The sequence below is a fragment of the Scomber scombrus genome, chromosome 13 (genome assembly GCF_963691925.1).
Source record: "Scomber scombrus chromosome 13, fScoSco1.1, whole genome shotgun sequence".
NCBI classification, from domain to species: domain Eukaryota; kingdom Metazoa; phylum Chordata; class Actinopteri; order Scombriformes; family Scombridae; genus Scomber; species Scomber scombrus.
This window is the reverse complement of record NC_084982.1, coordinates 15,839,892-15,864,629: the sequence shown is the minus strand read 5'-3', so window position 1 is coordinate 15,864,629 and position 24,738 is coordinate 15,839,892. Positions and strand designations below refer to the sequence as shown.

At 40.2% G+C, this 24,738-nt stretch overlaps 1 protein-coding gene across 1 annotated transcript in view; it reads left to right on the top strand.

Moving 5' to 3' along the window:
• The first annotated feature begins 4,409 nt into the window (after positions 1–4,409).
• Positions 4,410–24,738, top strand: part of LOC133993416 (electrogenic aspartate/glutamate antiporter SLC25A12, mitochondrial-like) — a 21,009-nt gene continuing 680 nt past the window's right edge. Inside the window, exons 1-17 of the mRNA XM_062432359.1 lie at positions 4,410–4,421; positions 4,927–4,980; positions 7,119–7,261; positions 9,109–9,224; positions 11,685–11,824; positions 14,025–14,171; positions 14,372–14,510; positions 15,418–15,511; positions 16,044–16,128; positions 17,433–17,514; positions 18,757–18,915; positions 19,879–19,931; positions 20,147–20,227; positions 22,442–22,582; positions 23,868–24,006; positions 24,314–24,472; positions 24,628–24,718. Of these exons, the coding sequence (XP_062288343.1) occupies positions 4,410–4,421; positions 4,927–4,980; positions 7,119–7,261; positions 9,109–9,224; positions 11,685–11,824; positions 14,025–14,171; positions 14,372–14,510; positions 15,418–15,511; positions 16,044–16,128; positions 17,433–17,514; positions 18,757–18,915; positions 19,879–19,931; positions 20,147–20,227; positions 22,442–22,582; positions 23,868–24,006; positions 24,314–24,472; positions 24,628–24,718 (1,835 nt within the window). The remainder of the gene's footprint in view (positions 4,422–4,926; positions 4,981–7,118; positions 7,262–9,108; positions 9,225–11,684; positions 11,825–14,024; positions 14,172–14,371; positions 14,511–15,417; positions 15,512–16,043; positions 16,129–17,432; positions 17,515–18,756; positions 18,916–19,878; positions 19,932–20,146; positions 20,228–22,441; positions 22,583–23,867; positions 24,007–24,313; positions 24,473–24,627; positions 24,719–24,738) is intronic.

Genomic DNA, 24,738 nt, shown 5'->3' with positions numbered 1-24,738 from the left:
TTGCTGAAGAAGGTTGAGTTAAACACTAAACATCACTAATTTACACAATGACGTGGGTTATTTTATTTTATTTTATTTTAATGTATTTTTTTATTACTTATTTAATTATTGGTTAACTAATCTATCAATTTTTTTCAGTTAGCTAATCGAGTACTACTACTTTTTTGATTAGATTCTTGGTTAGAGCTCAATTCAAGGTTTGAAAGCACTAACATGTTTAATTTTCAACAATTAAATGTCCTGCTCAGTGCATATGTTGGTTACAATTCTTTCATAACCACATTTAAGGGATCCTCTTCAATTTTTATTTGTTATGTGATAATGCAAAAACAGAATGGACATATCATCAGATTTATATCATTAAGGTGTAGTTATATTTGGCACCTAAAACTGAAGAAGTATTCATTTGAATCACAATTGCCATTTGAGATTCACAATACAATTAATTCACAAATTGTGAATTAATTGTATTGTGTTAAGAGATGCAGTGATTATTGACTAATTGATTAGTCAATTGACATACAATTAATCACAGACTACTTTGATAATCAATCAATGATTTTAGGTCACGTTTTAAGAAAAAATGACACGTTTCTCTATTTCCAGTTTCTTAAATGTGAATATTTTCTGGTTTCTTTAGTCTACTGTTATAATGAACTGAATATCTTTGGGTTGCGGGTTGTTGATCAAGAAATCAAAGACATTTTAGGTTACATTTTTGGCTTTTGGAAACATCGATTTATTCTGGTATTTATAGCCTAAAAAACAAATCAGTACATCAAGAAAATAATCAACAGAAAATAATCATTAGTTGAAGCCCTGATTGTGTTTGTTTGATGCAGCAGAGCTGAGCCAAAGTCAGCAACATCCAGTGACAGTTTGTTTTTGCTGAGTCAAGACAGTGATTTGTTGTGTTTAACTGAGACAGTGAAATGCTTATATTTACATTTCTTTCAGCATATCAATAAAAATCAAGTCCAATGAAAGTATTTGAAGTGGAACCCACATGGCCATTTGGTTATTTTTATATACACTAGGTCTTTGTGGGATAAAAACACATTTTGAATAAAATTCCACCTCATTTGGACAAGTTAGTGACAATAAAAAGGAACTTGCCATACAAAAAAAAGTGGTTAGGTTTAGAGGAGAGTGATATTGCAATGAAATAAACAGAAATTGACTCTCTGGGGGGAAAGTGCAATTCTGAACATCCCTCTGAGCCCGGGTAATGCTGTGCTATCATCCCGGCCTCAGCTATTCTGTCCTCCAGGTGCACCAATGAATGACCGACCCAGTCATGTTTAAGCCACTGTAATTTTACCTCTGCTACACTGTCAGCACTAGATTATCCCTTTCCTGAACAATACCATACCTTTTACAATCCTTAGGTAACAAATTGTGTCTGCATGGAGGCAATACATGCTGCTTGATCTCTGAACTTCAAACTACAGTTGTTGAGACTTTTTTTCTTCCTGGAAATGCAGGAAAAGAGAGCATCACACAACAGAGGGAAGAAATACAGTGCTGTGGTGTTAAACAGTTTTGTTACAGTCCAAACATGTGGTTGAAAATGTCTACAAAATTCAAAAGTGTGAGTCTGAACTGACTTCAGCCGTGGCTTTGTTACACGCAGGTAAGAGGCAGACTTACTCACGTGGTTAGAGCAATTACACTATTAATTGTATGGTTGATGATTTGATTCCCAGCAGCTCCTTGAGCAACACACTGAACCCCAGATTGCTCATCATTTGTGTATGAAAAACGTAAATCACGTAGTACAAAAGAGTCTTCCAAATGAATGTGATGTAATGTAATGTAATGAATATAGAGGCTGAAATAGCACATTTACTGTTGCATCATTTCACAAGTGAAACTACAATTTGTGAGGTGGTGAGATACAGGAGAAGTTGCAGAGTGAATTGTTTTGGCGTTGTTACCACGCAGTGACCAAACAGTGGGGCAATGAAGAGACAGGGGTGTAAGCTAGAAATATGGTTTTATTTACCCAAAAGCAAGCAGGAACTTTTACAAAACCAAGAACATAATAACTAGACCTATAAAAGGGGTTAACAAAAGATACTCAATATAACAACAAAGAAACGTTAACACAACTTACCCGACGTTATGACATGGGGAATATATGTACACTGACTTTGCCAAACCAAATGACACACAAGGGGTAAACAAAATGGACACTGACTACAACTAAATACAAGGCAAAGTAACTAAACCCACTAAAACCAAATCACATTCACTCAGCTGTAGAAATGACACTTGTGAGATGCACTTAATTGGTTTCTACAGTTTGTAAGATTTTTTTCCTTGAGTGCACTACATCTCACAGGAAATATTGTACTTTTTACTCCATCGCATTTACCTGACAGGAAGATTATGATTTTACCTTCAAAAATCAGCCCATGAGACATAATTAAATGCTGGGGGTTCTGGTATGTTTAGTTCAGCTAAAACACAACATTAAAGTGTTGACCCATCAGTGCAATAAAAATTTAACAGGATTATTAATTACATTTAAATATAATTTAACATTGTGGATAATTGAGTGAATTTTATTGCTACATATAAACACACAGCATTTGTTTACTTTTACTGAAATATCCTCACCAGATGTGTTTTCAAACATATATAAATACTGGTCTTTGAATAATAATTTGTGTCCAATATGATTTTTACACAAAAGATCAATTACCTGATTAGAAATTCTTAAAATTACAGCTACTCCTCCTTCACTGAATAATTCATAACCATGAATATGTAGACTTTTAATTGACACTCCTACTTCAATGTAAAGTCCATTCTCAGTGTACTGCAGACTTCAAGCCAGAAACAGACATTTCCATCTCCTTATTGTATCGATCAATGATGACCAATTAATTTTCCTGAATTGTATCACAATATATATTAACATTGTGATATAAAATGATATATACCATGATAGAAAAGTGTTATGATTACACCCAAAGGCTTGAGTGAAACTGCTCACAGCCTCCATGTGTGAATGTGTGAGTGTGAACAAGGTGTTCTTGAGAGAGAGCACATTGTTTTCAGGATAAATAAAGTTGTAGACACCACTATGAACTGCAAACTTCAGGGTTTCACATCACACTTGTTAAAGTTGCATACTGAACCAAGACTGGCTCCAAACCAGTTGTGATGTCACAAATCCTGCTCGTAGGTACATCGTTTAAACTCAGATTTAAGGTGAGCACAGAGAAACTTTCCCCTTTCAGGAGATGAATGTGAAAACATCATTCTTGTATCAAACTCTGCACATACATCATTCTGCACAGTAAAGCTAAAACATCTCACTGAAAACACATCTAGGCTACTTTAAGTAAAATGTTGAATGATTTTCAGTTTTTCAAACATTACCAGCCTGACTTTTCTTTACATCGTACCACCTTCACTCGTGTTTTTAAGTAGCCTAGTTGAATACTTGAGAAAACCAGTTCTTAATATCCAGCTTGTAGGTTTCTCAAATGAGACCATTTCAACATCATGTAGGCCTATTTATTTGCCCAAAAAAATCACTTAATTTAATTTGAGGTCAAAGATATAGGGGTTTGTTGTGGGTAAGGCTGCAACAATTATTATTATTATAGCTTCATTAGACATTTTTCTAGAGGGAAGAAGAAAAGAAAAAAGTTCTGACATACAAATCTTTCAGTTTTTGGGCTTTTTCCTCTAATTTTGATTTTTGCAGAAATATTGGATCACTTGAACTTGTATTGAAATTAAACCATGTGAGAAGTTTAGAGAGAAAAATCACTATTTGGTGGAGTTGGTAACAACTTCTAGACATCTGAAATGTGACCTGACTACACACTGCTGTTTGTAAGACGTAAATAGACAAAAATGTTGGACACATAAAAGTTGGGTACTGGTTTCCTTTTTTACAATGTGTTGTATTTTAAAAGCTTCTTATAGGCTATTACATTGTGTCAAATCTTCATCTGAAAAGTAGACTAACTAAAACTGTTAGCTAAATAAATGTAATTTAGTATATAGCAGGCTACAATATTTCCCTCTGAAAAGTAGTAAGGGAGGAAGTAGCTATAAAGTAGCATCAAATGGAAAAACTCAAGTAGGCCTTCACATAAAAATCTGTCGCTGCACAACTTGAATAAATGAGTTTCTCTCTGCAGGTCTGCACGGTGCAGCACAGTGAACCGCGTCCTCGTTTGACCCGAGCGGACGGGAAACGCTGTAGTGTCTGCTGATCACTTTCTCATCATCTCTCTGAGCGCCTCCTCACTCCACTGTCACGCCGCCCCGCAGACAGAAAAGGACAATATGTGTCTAGATATATTTGAGAGTCCTGTCATGCACGCTGCTGTCATCCCGATGCCCAGCGCCTGCGCTACTTCACTGCAGCTGACGTCACACCCAGCATGGCGGTCAAGGTGACTCCGTCAATATTTCTTATCAGATATTAACTTTTAAAAGCCGGTAACGGGGCCGTGGCTTTACCGCTGTACGGTGCAGGGCAGGGCAGCTCGGTGTTTTGACACATCTGTCTGAAACGCAGCGGAATCGCCCTTTACTTTTTTTCTATCCTGCATCTTTCCACAGGCGCATCTCTGCCGGCCTCGCAGAGAGACGTCTGTCATTTCTTTCCTCTTGTTGCGTTTTTTTCTATCAAAGAGATTTCGCCTTGAAGCGGTTTGCAGTCTGATGGGATCGCAGCAGCTCGGCTGTGTTTCACATGCAGGGTGTTGTTGCTGTTTCTGTCGCTGTGATCGAACCTGCTGAGCCGGCTGCCCCCAAAATATCAAAGCTAAACAGTGACAGGCTGAACTTCAGCTCTATTAATCCTCTGATTGAACATATCTGTAGGCTGCATCTTGACAATATGACTCTCTGCATTCATAACTTTGTTTTTAGCAAACTCCAACTTGTGTTTTGTAGGTGCAAGCGACAAAAAGAGCCGAAACCAATGACTTGAAGGCAATCTTTCTGAAGGTAAGACTGTTATTTATAGAAACCTTCACTTCTGTGCTTTACATACATGGCAACACACAGAAACTGTGTATAACAAGTCCACTAAACGTCTGTGTGTAGTGTTCTGGTGTCCATTGGGGTACATAGTTGAGTAAAGGTCACACAAATGCTTTGACTAATTTTGGATCTGCTTCAACAGAGAATTTCCCCTCGCCTTGACTTCATATATATGTCTGTTTGTCAATGTGTGTGTGTGTGTGTGTGTGTGTGTGTGTGTGTGTGTGTGTGTGTGTGTGTGTGTGTGTGTGTGTTTTGATCTCCAGCATGTCATTGAATTTGTTCTCATGACACCCTGTCCACCACCCTTCAAAGCATTAAATCTCTGGCTATAGTGGTGTATGTTTGTTTACCCACCACACGTCTTGTTTGAGGTATAAACTTGAGTTGCTCTATAGTTCCTCTACATCTCTCTGCCATAAGAGGACTGCGTCATTTTTTATGCATATTCAGGTGGAAGAGTTAGGCTAATTACTGGAAGCTCATTCTGACTGCCTGTATAATTTAATTAAGAACTACTTGAGGCCTACTGTGAGGGTGAATGGATACACAATCATGTGATGGAGAAATGTGGCAATAAATTGCTTGGAATTAATATTTTCACTTAAAACATTAATTCAGCAGAGTGCATTAAATTGTAGCCCTGAAAATACTTGGCATGAATGTCCCCTCCCACACTCTTCCTCTGTTCATCACATGCTCTCCCTATCCCAGCTTGGCTCAGCCCTGCGAGTATGGCCTTTCTGTTGCCAGTTCATGCAGTGCTTGTGCTTCCAGAGCTATCTCTGTTCCAACTTGAAATCCAACCCAGGCTCTAAAAATGACCTTACAGTATGTCTTAAAGCCCGACTGAGATCTCTAGTTAAGCATAGCTCTGCATTTGCTGTGCATGTCATGCTTCATTCAGGTGAAGGGAAACACTGTCTCAACACAACACTTGCACGGTGGTGTTTATTACTTAAGATATTGCAGCTATGTACTATTCATTTTGTCTCTTTAAATTAGGTAAAGGTTGTGCATATATATATATGTAGATATATATCATGTGAGAATGTGAGTATGTTTCCCTGTCAGAGATTTGTCTGTACCATTTACACCAAGGCAGCCCTTTGATATCTTTGATATCTAATTTTAGGCCTTTGCAAATCAATGCACAGGACTGCTTTATGGTAATATTGGACTCACAGGATTTTTGTATCAGTGTGTTTAATTCTTTAATTCACAAAATTAGCCAAAAATATACATTGCTCCTTATTGTATCCATTAGTATTCAATTGAAGTTCCTGAGACTGTATCACAATATGTATAAATATTATATATGCCATGATAGAAGGTTAGTTGACAGTGGTGACCTAAAGGTTAAGAGTTACGGAAGGTCGTCGGCTCTGCCTTCAGACTGGCAGATAAATCTAGATGTGAAAAGTGAAAGAGCAGCACTTACCCAAAGGCTTCAGTGATCCTGCTCATTGAGCAGATCACACTTGTTTTACTGGACAGGCTCCAGCTGTGAGTGTGTAACTGTGAACAGGATGTTCTTGAAAAAGAGAGCACTGCTCTCAGTGATACTACTACTCTGATAAATATAGGTACAATAGTTAGACACTTTTCACCTGAGTAAACCTAAACAGAACTCTTTTAAATTATGGTCATCACACAGTTTAGTTTGCATGTTGAGTATCTGATATTTGGCATTTTTTAAGTGTATTTTAGTATCTCTTTAATTTGATAATGAGACATGTATGGTTATAAGCAGTCCAAGGAGACATGCATCTCTGCTCTACATGAAGTCAAAGAATGCTTTTTAATACTTTTTGTCATGGTGGAAAAGCATTGCATTAATTTAAGATACTGTGAAGGACCAGTGAACAGAGGATAATTTGTGCCGGTATAGAAAACTCTACACAAACACCTTATTATCACAAAGAGAAGAGATGCCAGTTCACAGACCCACAGTAATAACAGACTTGTTGATTTATTGCACATTGTTTATCATTGTAAGCAGTACTCCACATCAAATTCTGCCTTATAGATTCTTAATCTAAAACCAGACATGTAGTGAAACATGTCCTCCGTGTACTCAATACTCGTTGTCTCCTCTGCAGTATGCCAGTGTGGTGCAAGATGGAGAGAATTACATGACCCCCAAAGACTTTGTGCAGAGATACCTGGGTCTGCACAACCAGCCTCAACATAATCCCAAAACTGTTGGGCTGATAGCTGGAGTGGCTGACACCACTAAAGATGGGTGAGTGCCTATAGTCATGTGATGATGTTCCTGTGGATGTCCTCTGTTATATTGAGGCATGTTAATATATGTATAAAGGTTATAGCTCTTTTTCTCTCTATTTCCCCAACTATTGTTTTAATTTTAGGGCACAACACATCCTTATAGCCAGTTTAAGATAATACCTTTTTTTTGGGTTCGAAATCACCTTTTGGTGTTTTTTTCTGTATACTGTTCGTCCTATTTTTTATAACCTTTTTTGGTGAACAATATGACTTTTCCATTGTGTTTACATTTCACCAGTAGTGGCGACATTTCTGTAGTTGGACGCGGCTGCTGCCATATAAATATATTTGGTATGTATTGCTTTTCATAGTTGGTTGTCGTGAAAGCTATACAAGAGCCAGGGGAAATGGGAACGTAGAGATTACATGATGTCAGCACATTACTGTGAATTTAAGTGACCTTTTTTCGGCCATTGAATGAGGATGGCTTTGTGTTAATTGTATGTACTTACATTACTTCATTATACAATCTGTTGATACATTTGTGCGCTAATATCACAAAAGCAAATTCTTGTACATTTATTGCACCAGTAAAATGTGGGCTTGGCTAATATTTGACTTCTTATTCCCCCTCTCAATTCTATCCATTTAAAAGCAGCTAAATTCAGCCTTTATGTGTATTTATGACAAACCTTGTATTCCTGTTTCACCTGGGTCTTAAGGTACTTTCAAGTCAACAAGTCATCTGGATATCACACGATCATAGCAGCAATTAAGGCCACTTTCACGCCCAAATCTACTGTGTATGATGCCCCACATGTTGTTCTCTATTTAAGAATTTTGGATAATAAAATGTACTGATTCATATCACCCCAAAAAACCCCAAAGCAAACCAACAGTCATGTGTAATAGGTGCCAAAAACACTGTTAATGATTAATAGTGTTTGCTGAGTAAATAGCCACCTTTATCAGCCATTCAATATATCTTATCTATTAGTCTTTATACCTTTATATCTAATCAGTCAGTTTTACATTTACAACTGATTTAAAATACAATAAAATAAGCCAGAATATATTTAAGTACCTGATCATAGCTGCACTTATATTCATAATTACAGTGTTGAGCAATAGTTTGGCTGCCAATATGTTTCATGAGCAGCTGAATAACTGTTGGGAAAAAACTTTTTCACAGTTTCACTTCAAGGTCCTTATTTGTTCAAATGTTCTTTTTTTCTGAACGCATTAAGGACTCCTTGTACATGTTAGCTTAAAAGTTCAGCCTCAAAGTTCATTCTAATTTATTGTTAATAATAATAATAATAATAATAATAATAATAATAATAATCATAATAATAATAATCATAATAATAATAATACATGTACTGTATTAAATCTATAAAATTAATAATAATATATTATAAAATATAATAGAATGGACTTTGAAGCTCAACATTTAAGCCAACATGGATGAAAAGAGCTTAAAGTGCTCAAAAATAACAGAAATGTGAACAGCTGCAATTTCCATGACAACTTCATCTTATCTGATGAAGACCATGTGAGGTGATTGGAAGCTCAAGAACTGCTGCTAAATGGACCTTGAGGGTTGATTGTTTTATCAACTGCTCTTTGTAAAGTCAAGACTAAACTTTGAAGCTCAGCTGAAAAATAGGATTTTTTTTTTTTATTACTGCATTTGTTCACTGTCCTTTACATCGGTCAGCACTCTTATCAATATCAGTGGGTGTTTCTCTGTACAGTCCAGCTGGTGGGATAGATTATGATGTAGTTGTAGATTTTTGCAATTTTGTCCAACATACTTATATCCTTTGTTCAGCTAGAACTCTTTCTTTCTTGTCCAAACAGACTGATCTCTTTCCAGGAGTTTCTGGCCTTTGAATCAGTTCTATGTGCACCAGATGCCCTGTTCGTAGTTGCCTTTCAGTTGTTTGACAAGACCGGCACAGGGGACATCTCATTCGGTATGTACATGGTTTATGGTGGATAACTGTGTGGGGGTACACTTCATGTTGGCATCATGTTACATACACTGTAGCTTAAACCAAGGGTGTAGGTTTAGATTTAACTTTGGTAGGGACATTTTTTTGACAAACAGCCAAAATAATTGTGGGTTTACCTGCTCTCTATCACTCTTTTCTCTTTCATAGGCACATGTGCGCTCACACATACACATAAAGCGCCTGACTGCATAATGTTGACTGAATTTGCATTTACTGACTTGCCTGAAACTAGACTTTGATCACAACTTTTCCCCCTGATTTTTACGTTTTATTTAATTGATATACTACTCAACTATAAATCTGAGACCAACATTAATATTTAACAATAACATATCATAGAATCATTCATTCATTTTCCATACTGCTAATCCTCTAGAGGGTTGCGGGAGGGCTGGAGCCAATCCCAGCTGTCATTGGGCGAGAGGCAGGGTACATCCTGGTCATGTCGCCAGTCCATCACAGGAATAACATAGAGTAGACAGACAACCATTCACACACGCATTCACACCTATGGGAAATTTAGAGTGACCAATTAACCATAACTGCATGTTTTTGGTCTGTGGGAAGAAGCCGGAGTACCTAGAGAGAACCCACACAGGCAAGAGGAGAACATGCAAACTCCACACAGAAGGGCCCCAACCCTCTTGCTGTAAGGTGACAGTGCTACCACTGCACCACTGTGCCGCCCCATATCACAGACTGCCACAGTAAATTTATGGAAACTTGTAGGCAATGTGCTGCTGTAAGGTTTTTAATCCTCACCTGAGATTCTCTCCTTCTTTCAGTTTGTGGATTTGGGTGACAAAACTGAAGAGTTTCATGTCAGAGATACAGTGATGCCTGCAACCTTAAATCAGCTCAGAAATGTCTATTTGTATTGTTTTCATTCAGCTACTGAACATATGGCTAGATCTTTCACTGTGATGTTAGAGCTCACCTGAGAGGCTTCGTCTCACCTGAGCGTCTCTGCTGCTCAGGCTGCTTCTGACAGGATTGTCATGATGAAACGATCCCTTGGACATATCAGTTGGACAAGCTGTGGCTAATATAGCTTATAAATAATGGTCATGTATTAATGACGCATATGCAATAATTCACTCATGAAAAAGGGGAGACATGGCATTAAATGCTAAATATTTCTGCCACTAATTTTAAAGATGAATGTTTGGATTGATTACAGAACATTCTTATTAACTAAGCTCAGCTGTTACTGACACTTCGGCTCCTGTTTGAAAAAGAACCAGACGTCTTAATTTTAACCATACTAATAAAGTAAGTTGTTCAATTAAACAGCATATCTGAGCAACAATTACAAATTAGATAATCACTCCTAACATCTGATATTAAATATAATATCAAATGATCTCAGTTTTGTACAGTGAAGTTGTTTTCAATTCTGTGATGTTTGGATATTCCACCTCACCGACACTGCTGCTGCTGCTTGTTGACAATGCATACAGCTTGAAATTGAGGGTTGCAAGATCATCAGGTCGAGTATTTCCCATATCCTACTCTTTTACTCTTTATCATAATAGTGCACTTTTTTTTGCAGAAAACACACAAACCTGGCAACTCTGCAGAGATACTGTTAACGTTATGTGGTGTTAAACCGGTTAGATTATTTGATATCAGTAAAAATATTGACAGGGACAATCCAGCAGCACCTTGATATTGGTAGTGATCATGTCCCTACCATCCATACCTAAATCTACACCCATGGTTTAAACAACACAATATTAGAATAAATATATTTGATTAAAGATGCTGACTTGATGTGGGTAATTTTGTTGTGGTTTTCATGGATGAGTAATGGAAAACTCTGATGATTGTATAGCCCTAAAACTATTACCGTTACTGAGAGGGGGGACTCAGGGTGTGTATAAGTTTGAGTGCAAATTATGGGTCTTGGGTGCTATTCTTCCTCAAGCATGTGTAGTCAATGAATTTACAAGTAGCCATGATTCTCTTTTCTTGGCTTCTGGAGCCTATAGAGTATTATACATGCCAGCAGCTTGTATTCTTAAGGTCTCATCTCAGGGCAGTAAAGCAAGCAAACTGTCCAAGCTTATAACCATCTCCATCTGACAAGAGTAGGAATGAATGTAGCATGTCATAAACCAAGAGATGCAGAGTTTTACAAAGGAGCTGCTGCTATACTCTTTCTGTGCAATGCGTCTCCATAAAGGCGACTGAAATTGAGAGCAGTGGTTACACAAAAAATGTCCTAGATGGACTGAAAACCCTCCAAATGTAAAAAGGAGTGGGACTGTCAAACAGCCTATTCAGCCTTGCAGTCCAAATGGACTCTTTCCCCTACTTTAACAAGGATAGAGTGAGGACGAGATGCAGAGGTTACAATTGCATCTTGCATGTTTTTCCCTCTGTCTCTTCATGTCGCTGACTCACGTCTCACTCTTCCAGAGAATGTACGTGACATCTTCAGCCAGACGACAGTTCATCACCACATACCCTTCAACTGGGACTGTGAGTTCATCAGACTACACTTCGGCTATGAAAGAAACAGGCGCCTCAGCTACACAGAGTTCACCCAGTTTTTGCAGGTATACATTTTATTTTTGAGTTTTATTTTGGATCTGATGAGCTGCATGATAAAAACAATATTCACAATTAAAGGAATAGTTCACCATTTTGGGAAACAGAGATGCCAAGTAAGAAGATCAATATCACTCTCAGGCTCTGCTGCATCAACTATTGAGATCCTAAAGGTTCTGTTCTCTATAACTTTTAACACAGGCTGAACTTTTTTTGGTTGTTGGTTATGTGAATGAAAGTGAGTTTTTCTTAGTCTAAATGGGCAAATAGCGCTGCACTATTGTGCCAAAATCTATAGATCTCTCAGTAAAGATGTGCAACTGTCTGGGATGCTGTCAGTGAATACTGAGAGAGACAAAATCAATATGAGTGAGAAACATTCAGGTATTCATGCAATGTCATGATAAAAAATGTTTTGTGTATCGCATAATGGGACTCACTCATAACACAATAAATAATCAAATAATACTGCTACTCTATTTTAATATGTATGTTGAACTCAACACATGTATGACAATTCACTGTGTTATATTTAGGTAGTTGCACGCATTGACAGCGTGGACTGAGAGGAGGAAGAGGAGATTCAGATGAAAGAGGAAGATGATACAGATTGATGAAGGTGTTGCGTTTAAGAAAAGATGAAAGCTACAGGAAATGTTCACAATTTCTCCCCACATGTGTGCACATCTGTGTAGCATCTTTATGCCAAGCTAAGCCACCCATCTCCTGGCTGTAGGTTCATATTTAACAGAAATATATGAGAGTGGTATCAATCTTCTTTTATGCTCTCCTGGGAAGAAAGCAAAGTGTATTTCCCAAAATGATGAATGATTGTGTTAAAGCTGCATTCTACAGCTTGTATTAAAAACATACCTGGAACTGAAACAAGATCAGACATGAAAACAAATCCCAATCCCTAACCCAAACCCCCAATATCAAGACAGGGTATTATGGAGCCTGTACATCACGATAGCACAGTACAGTTTACATTTTTTTAAATATATTTTAACTCAACTTATCAGCTCCTAATTAAAGGCACAGATAACCACTAACCGAAAGAAAACACTTGTATAAAGGGGCTTCAGAATATATTGACAGGACAAACAGTACATGTATTTTTTCCTCAACACTTAAGAAAGTATATGTGTGTTAGTAAAAGTGAAACCCTTCATAATGATCACCTTCATCCTGTGGTGAAGGTTAAAGCTGAAGTGTAGACCTACTGAGACTTCTGTGCTGTTAAATCAGCAGCAGCAGTACGGTCAGAAAGAGAAACCTGGTTTGGAGTCAAGACCTGTGGTGTTAGACAGAAGCTGGGTGGTCCGAGAGTCAGAGCGGCTGGGCTCCGGCTCCAGTGCAGTGTGGGATCCCTCAGAGCACTTTGTGGTTTATCACACTTGACTGGGGCTTTCCACCGCTACACCAAAGACCCCTGTTTGCGCAGGTTTTCGTCTACATTTATCATTATTATTGTTTGCTTTTCTGTCATGTCCAAGAACATTGAGTATTACTTAAAGAACAAAGTACAAGTCTATTGTTTGTCATTCAAACCGTCTTGGCTCTGCCACCTTGTGGTTGTTGCAGTATTTGGCTAGATTTGAAACTTCAGCGAGTAGTTTAGCAATCCTAAACTTTGTTAAGTGTAATGTTTTGTGAGGCATCATATCATCTTGAGTTTTTAACAATATAATCAGCAAACATTGTGAGAATTAATCTTCACCAACAAATCCGCTGATTAGGTTATCAGAAGCAGAGTGTAAAGAGGAAGTAACAGCTGAGTGTTGCAGTAACGTTGCTCTCTGATCCTCTGGTTATATGCGATGAGCTTTGACAGCAGACATTGACCCGGGGTCAGCCTCCCCCTGCATCCCTTACTGATTGCATGGTTGTCATATTGAATCATTTTCCTGCGGACACACCTGCTGGTCGTCTCACTTAAACCGCTCTGCTCAGCACCGGGATCAGACTTCTCAGGACATGGTTTGCATTAGTCTCCAGAGAGACAGTGGTGATTACAAAATTCAGCGTCTGATACCGTCATATCTGATGACTTTCACATCTGTCCAACACTGATATTATTTTACTTTGTTCCTCCAAATTTCCATTTCATCACTGACTTGATGCTCCTCATCACAGGGACCCACCCTTTGTTACTTTTGTCAGCTAACAATATGATCTCTCACTCTCTATCTCTCTTTGTTGCTGCAGGAGCTGCAGTTGGAGCATGCCCGCCAGGCTTTTGCACAAAAAGACAAAAGTAAGAGTGGCACCATCACTGCCTTGGACTTCAGTGACATCATGGCCACCATCAGGCACCACATGCTGACTCCATTTGTGGAGGAAAACCTGGTTTCAGTGAGTTGTGGAAAACGTTTTACACCAGTTGTTAAAGATTTGAAACAATCCAGTGAGTGTTAGCTTGGACACCCATGTTAGTAGTAGTATTTTTGCACTGCAGAAATTTAGTAGGTTGAAGAAGATTTAAGAAAACATAATATAATCTAGCCATAGTCCTCCTACACAGGTGGAATAACACACTCTGGATCTTTCTCTAGGCTGCAGGAGGCACCACCTCCCACATGGTGAGCTTCTCCTACTTCAATGCCTTCAACGCCCTCCTCAACAACATGGAGCTGGTCCGCAAGGTTTACAGCACCCTCGCTGGCACACACAAAGCGACGCTTGTTACCAAAGGTACTCCTGAGCACGATCCACCTGACATCACTGAAATCAGTCATATGAGATATGTAATGTAGCTGTGCAATCATATTTCAACTTTCTTGACAGAGTGGTGTGAGTGGCCACACAGGGAACATTTACTGTAGCACTAAAATATAAAGTTAAATGAGAATATTTAACCTGGTAATCAGATCATCACCCTACATGTAGATCTGAGTAATTGATCAGTCACATCTGCTCCTAAGTGTGTTTCCCACTGAAATGTAAACTGTAGTTCCTCTACTGCCCCTCCATTATTTTCCTCCTTTATACAATACCTTGGGCGAATAGTATTTGCAAATTATTCTTGCTATTTACATTACCACACGTATCAGATGGGTGAGTTTAAAGTATAAAGCAAACACTCACATGCCAGTCACAGAAAAGTGGTGTCATTGCAGTGCTGGAGATCACAGAAACAGGCTTGCAACTGAAGGTTGCAGTCCTTGGACCTGGCAGGAAGGTCTCTGTGGGGGAAGTGAATAAATAAGTCTTTTCCCTCCTTCCACAGCTACCATTAGGTTTTCCTTTGAGAAAGACCACCTGATGGTAATGGAGCTTCTCAGCAGGAAACCATAAAGAACTGAATATAAAGCACACATAAGAGAGTGACACAGGGTGCTGCTGAGAGGCAGCATGAATGAAAAAGTAACGTAATGATTTTAAATGTATTTCTGTAATCTCCTAAAATATCCTGTTTACCAGCAAGCATCTACTATAAAACTAGAGCAAGAACCATATTTGCAAATACTAATACTGGCCTCCTGTAGAATATACCTGACATGGCTAATCCCTCAGCTATATTATATGGTGATCCCTGTTTAACTTTAATGTATTGAGGCTCCGCATGATTGAGTTTCCTCTTCTTTTTGTTTCATTTCAGAGGAGTTTGTTCACGCTGCTAATAAGTTTGGTCAAATCACTCCAATGGAGATTGACATCCTGTACCAACTTGCTGGTCTCCACTCTCACTCTGGGTAAGCTCTGTTTTAAATCACGCTTCACTGTGTGTTTTGTCCATGCGATCACCCAGGTAGGTTGTGCTGCTGTTCCCCAAATCCACTTAGTGTACTCAAAACATTTGTATAAAACCGTGTCATTTTTGATTCCACCATGAGCGGAATAAATATGTTACAGCTCTGTTTATTGGTCGTAAAGATGAAGTTATTGCTCATTCAGTTTAACAACAGTGGTTCCACTGGCTGATTTACAAGACAAACATAAAACATGGATACAGGCTTTATGATGCGTCAGGCCAGTGGGGAATATTTGAGTCTCTAACATTTTGTAAGAAAACACTTTCATTTACTTGTTCGGCCACAGGCATCCATCCAGCTTTGTTTGTCTGTTGTTTATATGAGCTTAAATTAAAGTTGCAGTAACTTCAAGTTATGTGCCAGTAAAAAGTCTGTGGAAAATCTTACATCACTGGCTGCTGCTCGCAATAGATGCAGGGCTGTGCTTTTTTCCTGGCCTAACTCCCTGCCTCCCCTGCTGCTGTGTGTTAAGGCGACTGAACCACGTAGACATCGAGAGGATAGCCCCGCTGGAAGAAGGAAACATGCCGTACCACCTAGCTGAGGCCCAGAAACAGGTATCCTGATTGACTCCTCTAATACACCTCACATCCTTTCTTCCTTTTATCAAAGCCTCTTCCTCTTCTCACTCTGCTTCCTTCTCAGAAAGGAGCCCCCCAAAAAAGGGAGAATGTTCAGCGACTGAATTAGCAGAGTGCCCATGTTTTTCTCCCCTTGTGAAGTGCATTACTTAAACTCCCAGATAAAAGTACACCAATTATAGTTATAGAAGAGGAATGGATTGTTGCGTTGCACCTCTCCATGAAAGGCTCTCACCATTTTATTCAGTATAGTTGCACATACACATCAGCTGCAATCACACATCTGAGAAGCTAATAAGAGGCTTTTATCAGTGTGGGTCTTGAGGAGTTTGAGAAGCCTTTAGCAAAGTCTGCTAATGGCAGGAGGGGAGTGGGAGTCAAGGTGGATGTGGGAGAACAAAATAGTTCCTGCCTCCACCGGATCACACATCTCTATATCAGGCTGTGGTCAGAACTTTCAGGCCACTCGTGCTCCTGGGACTTCTGCTCAGAGGTCTGGAATTTGATTCCTTTGGGGGGGATGCTGCAATTCTCAGGCCTGCCCTTAGTGGAAGTAGGCTAATTGTTTAAACCCTTTGATCAAGACCTTGATCTTGTTAGCATGCAACCCTCAGTGGATGTATCTGGGAAGAGGAAAAGAGTGATCTGCTCTACTCCTTTCTCGTCTGGTCTGGGAGAAGTTACTCACCGCCTCGAACCTGCACACACACACACACACACACACACACACACACACACACACACACACACACACACACACACACACACACACACACACACACACACACATACTTTAACAGCGTCTCACTCGGACTGTGTAATATTCATGTAGATACTTATCTGTACATGGAAAAGGCTTGTGGGGCTAATCTGTTCCCCTTCACCACAGTGAAAACAAAGGGGCTCCGCTTTCAACATCAAACACCAATGCAGAGATCAAGTAGATAAGAGAGAAATTATACTTTGTTGTACGAATAAAAGTTTTTAGCCTCCCACATGTAGCATCTGTGGAAAACTCGGCTACAGGTTCACATAGTCATTTACTGTAGAGCTGGTCTGCCTGTGACATTTAATACTGCCTGATGATGAATTAGACGTTATACCATGACATGTCCACATACCATCGCCTTATTCCGCTGCTGAGTACTCCACAGCATTTTTCTTTCCACAATGTATCTGGTTCACTATAGTTTAATAGCCAGCCGATTCATGGTTAGCGTTCTGATCCCCTATCTTTCTCCAGATTCATTTGACCACCGGTGTCTTTTTCTCCCATATAGCACCATCACGAAGCGTCTCGGCCCATCTATCTCCAGGCTGCAGAGTCTGGCTATAGGTTTGCTCTGGGCGCAATCGCTGGAGGTGAGTGACATGTCTGCTGCAGAGCCCCCGACCTGCTGAGGGGTAACTTTAGCCGGCCAGACTGGCGTACTGAGGCCCTGGGGCTGGCCATTGTGTTGCATGGAGAGGGGTTGTGATATGAGGCTCCAGCATTGTGCTGCCGTGCCACTGGTGGCTCCAGGCTGTCGTTAGAGCCAGAGCTTTGGAATGACACAAATCTTCCGGAACCGCACTCTCTGGAATCTCCGTCTAATTACGCTGGAAGGAACTGATACAAGGAACCTCCGACATAACGGCCTGACTCTGTCTGTGTGTGTGTGTGTGTGTGTGTGTGTGTGTGTGTGTGTGCTCTCCCCAAGTCTTAACAATTCTCATTCACCTCTGGCTATTTCAGGCAGGGTTAGAAAGATATAAATCGTGAGACTGCCATGTCTTTGTGGCGTTAATGAGCTGTTTCTCACTGTCTGTGCTGACCAAGCTTTTTGCTCGTCTGAGAGCAGAGTCACTGCAGCCGACTTTGATGTCAGACAAGACATGGCAAGCATAGCTGAGAGCAGGATTTGGTGAAACTTTGTGCAGCATCAACCCCCCCTCCCAAAAATATGTCCTACATAACTGTTTTCACATGTTTATCAAACTTTCTATTCTGAGCATAGTAACTTTTTGTTTTTATTTACACAGCTCTGTTTATTTCTCAGGGATCATTACACGGCCCCCTCCAAACATATCTACTGAATTACTATTTATTATATTGCTCAGCTGTAAAAAGGTAATAACGAGGGAATGACTGTGACAAGGTGGCCTATATGCATCAAGATATTAAAGTCCAGTGATAGAAAATCAATCAACTATTTTGATAATCTATTTATAGTGTCAATTATTTTTTATGCATAATTGCCGGTGGCTGATTTGAGTTTATAAAACATAAGAATTTTCTGTTTTTTTGCCATATATGACTTTTGGAATGATGGTTGGATTAAACAAGGGATTAGATCCCACCTTGGGCTCTGGAAAAACATAATGTATCATTGTACCTTGTTTTCTGACATTGTATAGACAAAACAATTAATTAATGACATAGTGATGGGTTTCAGCCCCAATCTATTTTAAAGTTTCAAATGTGTGTCTGTGAAAACTATACAAACTAATATATTTGTATTTATTGCATGTAATAATTTGGTCAGATGCTCAAAATTCTGGAAAATGTTTTAGAAATACAGCACAAAGATTTCAATCAGTGACTAATGTGTTTTTGTTTTGTAGCCACTGGCGCCACGGCTGTGTACCCCATTGACCTGGTGAAGACACGCATGCAGAACCAGCGCTCCACAGGCTCCTTTGTAGGAGAGCTGATGTACAAGAACAGCTTCGACTGCGCAAAGAAAGTGCTCCGTTACGAGGGCTTCTTCGGATTTTACAGAGGTAATCCATCGCAGATTTTATAGGATGTGAAGAAAAAGGTCTTAAATCAGTGTGCGGGCAAACATGTGCAAAACAAATTGTCTGATGGGAACGCATCAGGATGTGTCAGTGTGCTAATGTCAGCAGCATGGTTTGCTAATTGATACCAGAAACCTTTGCCCTCCTTGTTCAACAGTGAATAAAGCAACACCCAGGGGTCGCATTTTCATTATCTCAATACCAGGGAGAGCTCCCAGAGGAGACTGACCAGCAGAATTCATGTAGTAGCAGTGTCTGATCTAGCTCTACCCGGGTGGTGATAATAGTGCTGAAGGGCTGATATACAACACTTCAACCCTCAGGCTGTTCATATGAAGGAAGTCAAGACTGCCATCTACTGCTACCTCCACCACTGCAGCTCTTTGTTGCTCTGATCTGCCTCACTGTGCCCCCCCCTCCTCCTCTCTTGCACATGATAAGAGGGTGATTGACTCAGAGACAGACACGCTCGGCTGTTTTCTGGCCGCATACCAGCAGCAGTCACTCAGCAGCTCCTTCAGAAGTTTATCTGGCTTGATGAAGGACAGACGGTGAAACAGTATGGCGGTTATCGCCACCGTAGCACCCAGCCTCCCCCCTCCCGATCTTGTCCGTGACCACACAGCTCTCTCTCTGTTCCCCACCAACAGTGGGATCAGGCCTCTACAGTGCTGATCCCATATGCACCAGCAGTGTCATATTTTAGACTTTTGTTCATTTTGAATGGGACCCTTTGTGTTTTTGGTGTATCAGATGTATCAGCCACATCTGTAAATATTTATGGGTTTGTTTTACGTGCACAAGAACCCTGCAGCTTACATTGTTCTAGCTGTCAGTGGATGTATTCATTCAACAAAGATAAAAAAATGTGCATTCATTTCAAGCCAGACTTTATCTCTCTCTCTGTCAGGTATTCTAATGGTATCTATGAATAATATTTTGCAGGTCTCCTCCCGCAGCTCATCGGCGTTGCCCCGGAGAAAGCTATCAAACTCACGGCAAGTCATTCCACTGTGTGGCTTAGAGTGTTCAAAAAGTTGCTTTGAGTGATTCACTGCGAATGAAAACCATGCATAGTGCGCAGAGGCAACGCACCCTTCACAATCAAGATGTGACTGCAACCACAAGTTAACATTAATGCCCTGCTATCAAGATTGGGATTGTGTCTCATCTGCCTTTTTTTCTTGATGTCTTCTTCCCTTTTTTTTTCCAGATGAATGATTTTGTCAGAGACAAGTTCACCCGCGATGATGATACCATCCCACTGTTTGCAGAGATTCTTGCTGGTGGATGTGTAAGCATTACCTTAGTGATCATAATGCAGTAGATGTAGATGAGCTGAAAAAACAAAGGAAGGAACAGCTAGAGGATATGCATGATAGAAAGTAATTAATGTGGGGAAAGACTTTAAACTATTTTGTACATTTGGTTATTTTCCAATTTAAATACTCATGAGATCCAGTTTGGCTTCTCATGAGGTGGTTAATTAAATTGCTTGCTTGGTCACTAATAAGATGGATGAATGTTGCTAATTAGTAAATACAACAGAAATCAAATTACATGAAAGCATTTTAAAATTGTAAAGTATGCTCCTGCCGTCACACACTGTTGTTTGAATGTTTGATTATTTTTATATAAAAATACTCATCTACCTTAAGGTTTAGACTGCTATTTCAGAACAGGCAAAAAACAAAGACTATGTACAGTATATAAACTATGTAATATAATAAATTAAGAAGTGTTCCTAATATTTTGTCCAGCCCATTAACATATATGGAGGTGGCAAAAGATAATAACACATTTCAATTTAATTCACTCTAGTTCACCACTACCAATTACTACAGCCTTAATAATGCCCATAAAGTAGAATTATCACCTTTTTGACACTTGGATTTCATCGCACACTGAAAATTGCTTCGTAAAAGTATAATTCATGGCAGAGCTCTTGTCTTGGATTGCAATAAAGTACATGGTGAGTGTATGGTGCGGAGGAACCTAACTAATTTACTTGATCTATAATTTGGTGAAATTCTAAAATTGATATTCTGATTAATTGGGGTAATTTAGTTCCATTCGAGTTCCATCCGGTTCAGTTTATCAGCATATGCTTCTCATTTTAAATTTCCTTCAGTAAATCTTGAGTTATTTAGTGTTTGTGGGAGATCATAATTTCTCAACTTCTTCTGTCATCTCGCCAATCACCATTTTACATGGGTTGCCTGAATATAAAACCTTTGTCCGTAAATCCTCTAAAATGAGCAACGTGAGAAATGGGCTTTGTGTTTTTTTGTGTTTTTTAAAAATCTGGGTTCATTTTCTGCAACTTTTAATTCCTTCACTCTGCCTCTCCACTGGTTTGGTTGTGGTGAAGTGAAACAGGCAGGCCATGCAGCAGAGCCCGCAGGTTGCTCGCAGAAGAGCGGGGTCACGACCCCTGTCAGAATGTAATTGGAGGAGGAGGCCCTGGAGGGTCCTGGATGAAGCTGGGTCTAGCTCATTGTGATTGAGTTTGACAGTGTGGTACATACCTGCAGGCTCGGTCAGCTGCAGGCCCACGGACACAGTACAGGTCCCTCCAAGAGGATGTTTCCAACTGTTAACTGTTGGATGTGTAAAGGACGCATCCCATCTATGGCCTTCCTTCAGTGAGAATTATTCATTGAGTGAGTGCTTTATATGAAGTGGACCACATCCTCATGTTGTTTTATGAAAGCCTGTTTAATTATCGCCCCCATCAGAGAGAACTGAAGAAGATAAAAGAGACGGGACGAGTGCATCCATCTTCAGAGAGGCGGATATTTCCCCCATCTCTTTGAAATTGACTAAATGTTCCTGAGCTTTTTTTAGACCTTTGCTCGGATGTTTACAGATAAGACCCCTGCCCTGAATGTCACCAGCAGCCATCCTGGGGCCTGATTAGATTTGGGGAGGGTGATAAATGTGCCTGAGTCAGAGGGTGCTGTGCCTCGGGGGCATTGCTTGCCTGGACCCTGAGCCATCCGGGTGATTCAGAGCTCTCCCCTGGGAATGAGGGTGAATTGGGGAAGTGTGCGGGGCGAGGGCCAGGCTGGGCCGCTCACCCTGCCACAGGAGGTGCCTCAGGGGAAGTGAGGGGGCAGAGGGCTGGTGCCAGGGTCATCGTCTCCCAGCCATGAGCCAGGGCTTCTCCTCACCCTACGCCTGTTCTGACCTGACCCCAGTTGTTCCTCTATCAATGCCTGCTTTTTCCTCCGCCTGCCAAGGCCATTCTCTGACAATGTGAGATCAGATCAGGGATAAAGAGTATCTTTTGTGCTGAAGTTTACTGAGATAATTTGAAAAGTGCTGCAAGGGAGAAATGCTTACACATAATTAACTTAAACCAAAGTCTCCGCCTAAGATGTGTGACCTCACTTAATTAAAAAAAAATGCACTTAGACACCCAGCTCTATGCCTCTGACTGCAAACAGCTACATGTATACTGCTAATCAGCTGTTGTTTTAGTTTTTTGTCGTCTTGAATCCTACAGGCTGGAGGTTCCCAGGTGATTTTCACCAATCCTCTGGAGATCGTTAAGATCCGTCTGCAGGTGGCCGGAGAGATCACCACAGGCCCCAGGGTCAGTGCCCTGAATGTTGTGAGAGACCTGGGCTTCTTTGGCCTCTACAAGGTAGGTCATCACCTCTGTAGCACCATGACGTCTGCAGCATCCACCTTTTGATAACCGTCACACAAGGGCAGGGAAAAACGCTCTAATGTTGCTGAGATACAATTCTAACAACATGAGGAGTTTATTTATTGTTCACTTTGGTGTATATCGCGGAACAGTGGAAGAAGTTTGGTGGGAAAAGTTTTCAGATCAATCAAATAATCCACCAATTCTTTTCTCAATTAATTGTGTGCTCTTAAATGGTTTCTTAAAACCTAAGGTGACTTTTGTCCAACCAGCAGTCCAAAACTCAAAGGTTGAGTTTACTATCACAGAAGAGAAAGAGCAGCTGTAAATACTCACAATTAAGAAGCTGGAACAAGATAATTTTAGCACATTTGCTTGAAAAATTACTGAAACAATTACAAATAGTTACAGATTATTTTTCTTTACAACAGACTCATTGATTAATTGACAACTCATTTGAGGCTCTACTTTTAAGTAATCACAAAAAGACCACAATGTAACAGTCTCCATTTATAAGTGTAAATTATATATAAATGTATTAGCATGATGTACTCAAGTGTTAAAAGTCTAAGTGGCCTATGCAGAATGGCCCCAAAAGTGTTACATTTTTGGTGTATTAATAATGATGGTTCACTTGTAAAAGCATTTAAAAAAGTATGGTACTTGAGTAAATGTACTTTCTTTAAACACTTTAATGATGCACGGAAGAAATAATACTGTATTTCTACAAACATTTGGATGTACGCAGGCATAACTCGGATCAGAATCTGAAATCTGAAGATCACACAGCACTTTTGCTGACTGTTTGCAATTTTCCAAAACAGTGTTGAACATGCGAAAGGAACTGTGGCCAACAACCAACAGCAAATTAGTGAGGGATTATGCTTTGCTACTGCTGCTTTCCAGATCCTTGTGGGTTTACTTACAGCTCCAGTCATGGCTTCATAGTCCATATTTTAATGAGTAGCAGATAGTGTGTGGCTTATTAAAAAAAAGGAAGAAAAAAAAAAAGACTTCCTCTTTGCAGAAGCAGCCAGCACACCAGAGTCCATGGCGTTGCTCTGTATGTGTGTGTGATGAATTTCTCTCTAGAGGCCCTGCGCTGCAGCTCTGCCTGGGGCTCTTTGGCTCCATCATCAACACTAAAACCTCCCATTGGTTAAACAAGACAGCTCCCAGGCCACTAAATCGTCAAGATAAACCCCCTCAACCACTGCCTTTAGCGGCCCAGTCGTGATGTCCACATGTCTAAAATGATCTTTTCATGTTCTTCTGGTAGGGAGCAAAAGCGTGCTTCTTGCGTGACATCCCCTTCTCCGCCATCTACTTCCCCGTTTATGCCCACACCAAGGCGAAGATGACAGATGATGAAGGAAGGCTGGGGGCACTGCAGCTGCTCACTGCTGGAGCGATTGCAGGTAACAAACATCTGGAAAAGCTGGGGGTCTCTAGACGTTCAAAAAGCAACATGTGTTTTTCTTGCAGGATGCGTCCCGATTTTCTACTCCAAGAAATGTATTTTGGTTTCCTCCCACGTTCATGATCTCTCCACCCAATGAATCTCACAATAGCCCGGGCTGTATATGCAGTTCTTTTGTCATATTGTGCTATAAGGCGATACCCATTTCAAGCCCTGCATGAAGCTGCAGCAGGGATGTCAGAATGTAACAACATCTGTGCATAGTGAAAGCGCTTCATTATATCTGTTGTGAAACATATCGTAAGGTGTACCGGCGGCATCATTGGTGACCCCTGCTGATGTCATCAAGACCAGGCTCCAGGTGGCGGCCCGAGCAGGCCAAACGACATACAGTGGAGTCGTCGACTGTTTCCGGAAGATCCTTAAGGAGGAAGGTTTTAAGGCATTTTGGAAGGGCGCAGGAGGTAAATGCACACACACACACACACACACACGCTCACTCTCCCATAAGTGGTTTCATGACTGGGAAATGAGGCTCACTGTGGTGGCTGTAATTGCCTGGAAGCCACTGGAGAAATATTAAATCCCATGTTGTAATTTTCAAACTATCTTCCATTAGCTCGCGTCTTCAGATCGTCGCCACAGTTTGGTGTAACCCTGGTAACCTATGAACTGCTGCAGAGATGGTTCTATGTTGACTTTGGAGGACAGTAAGTACTTTAACCCTGTT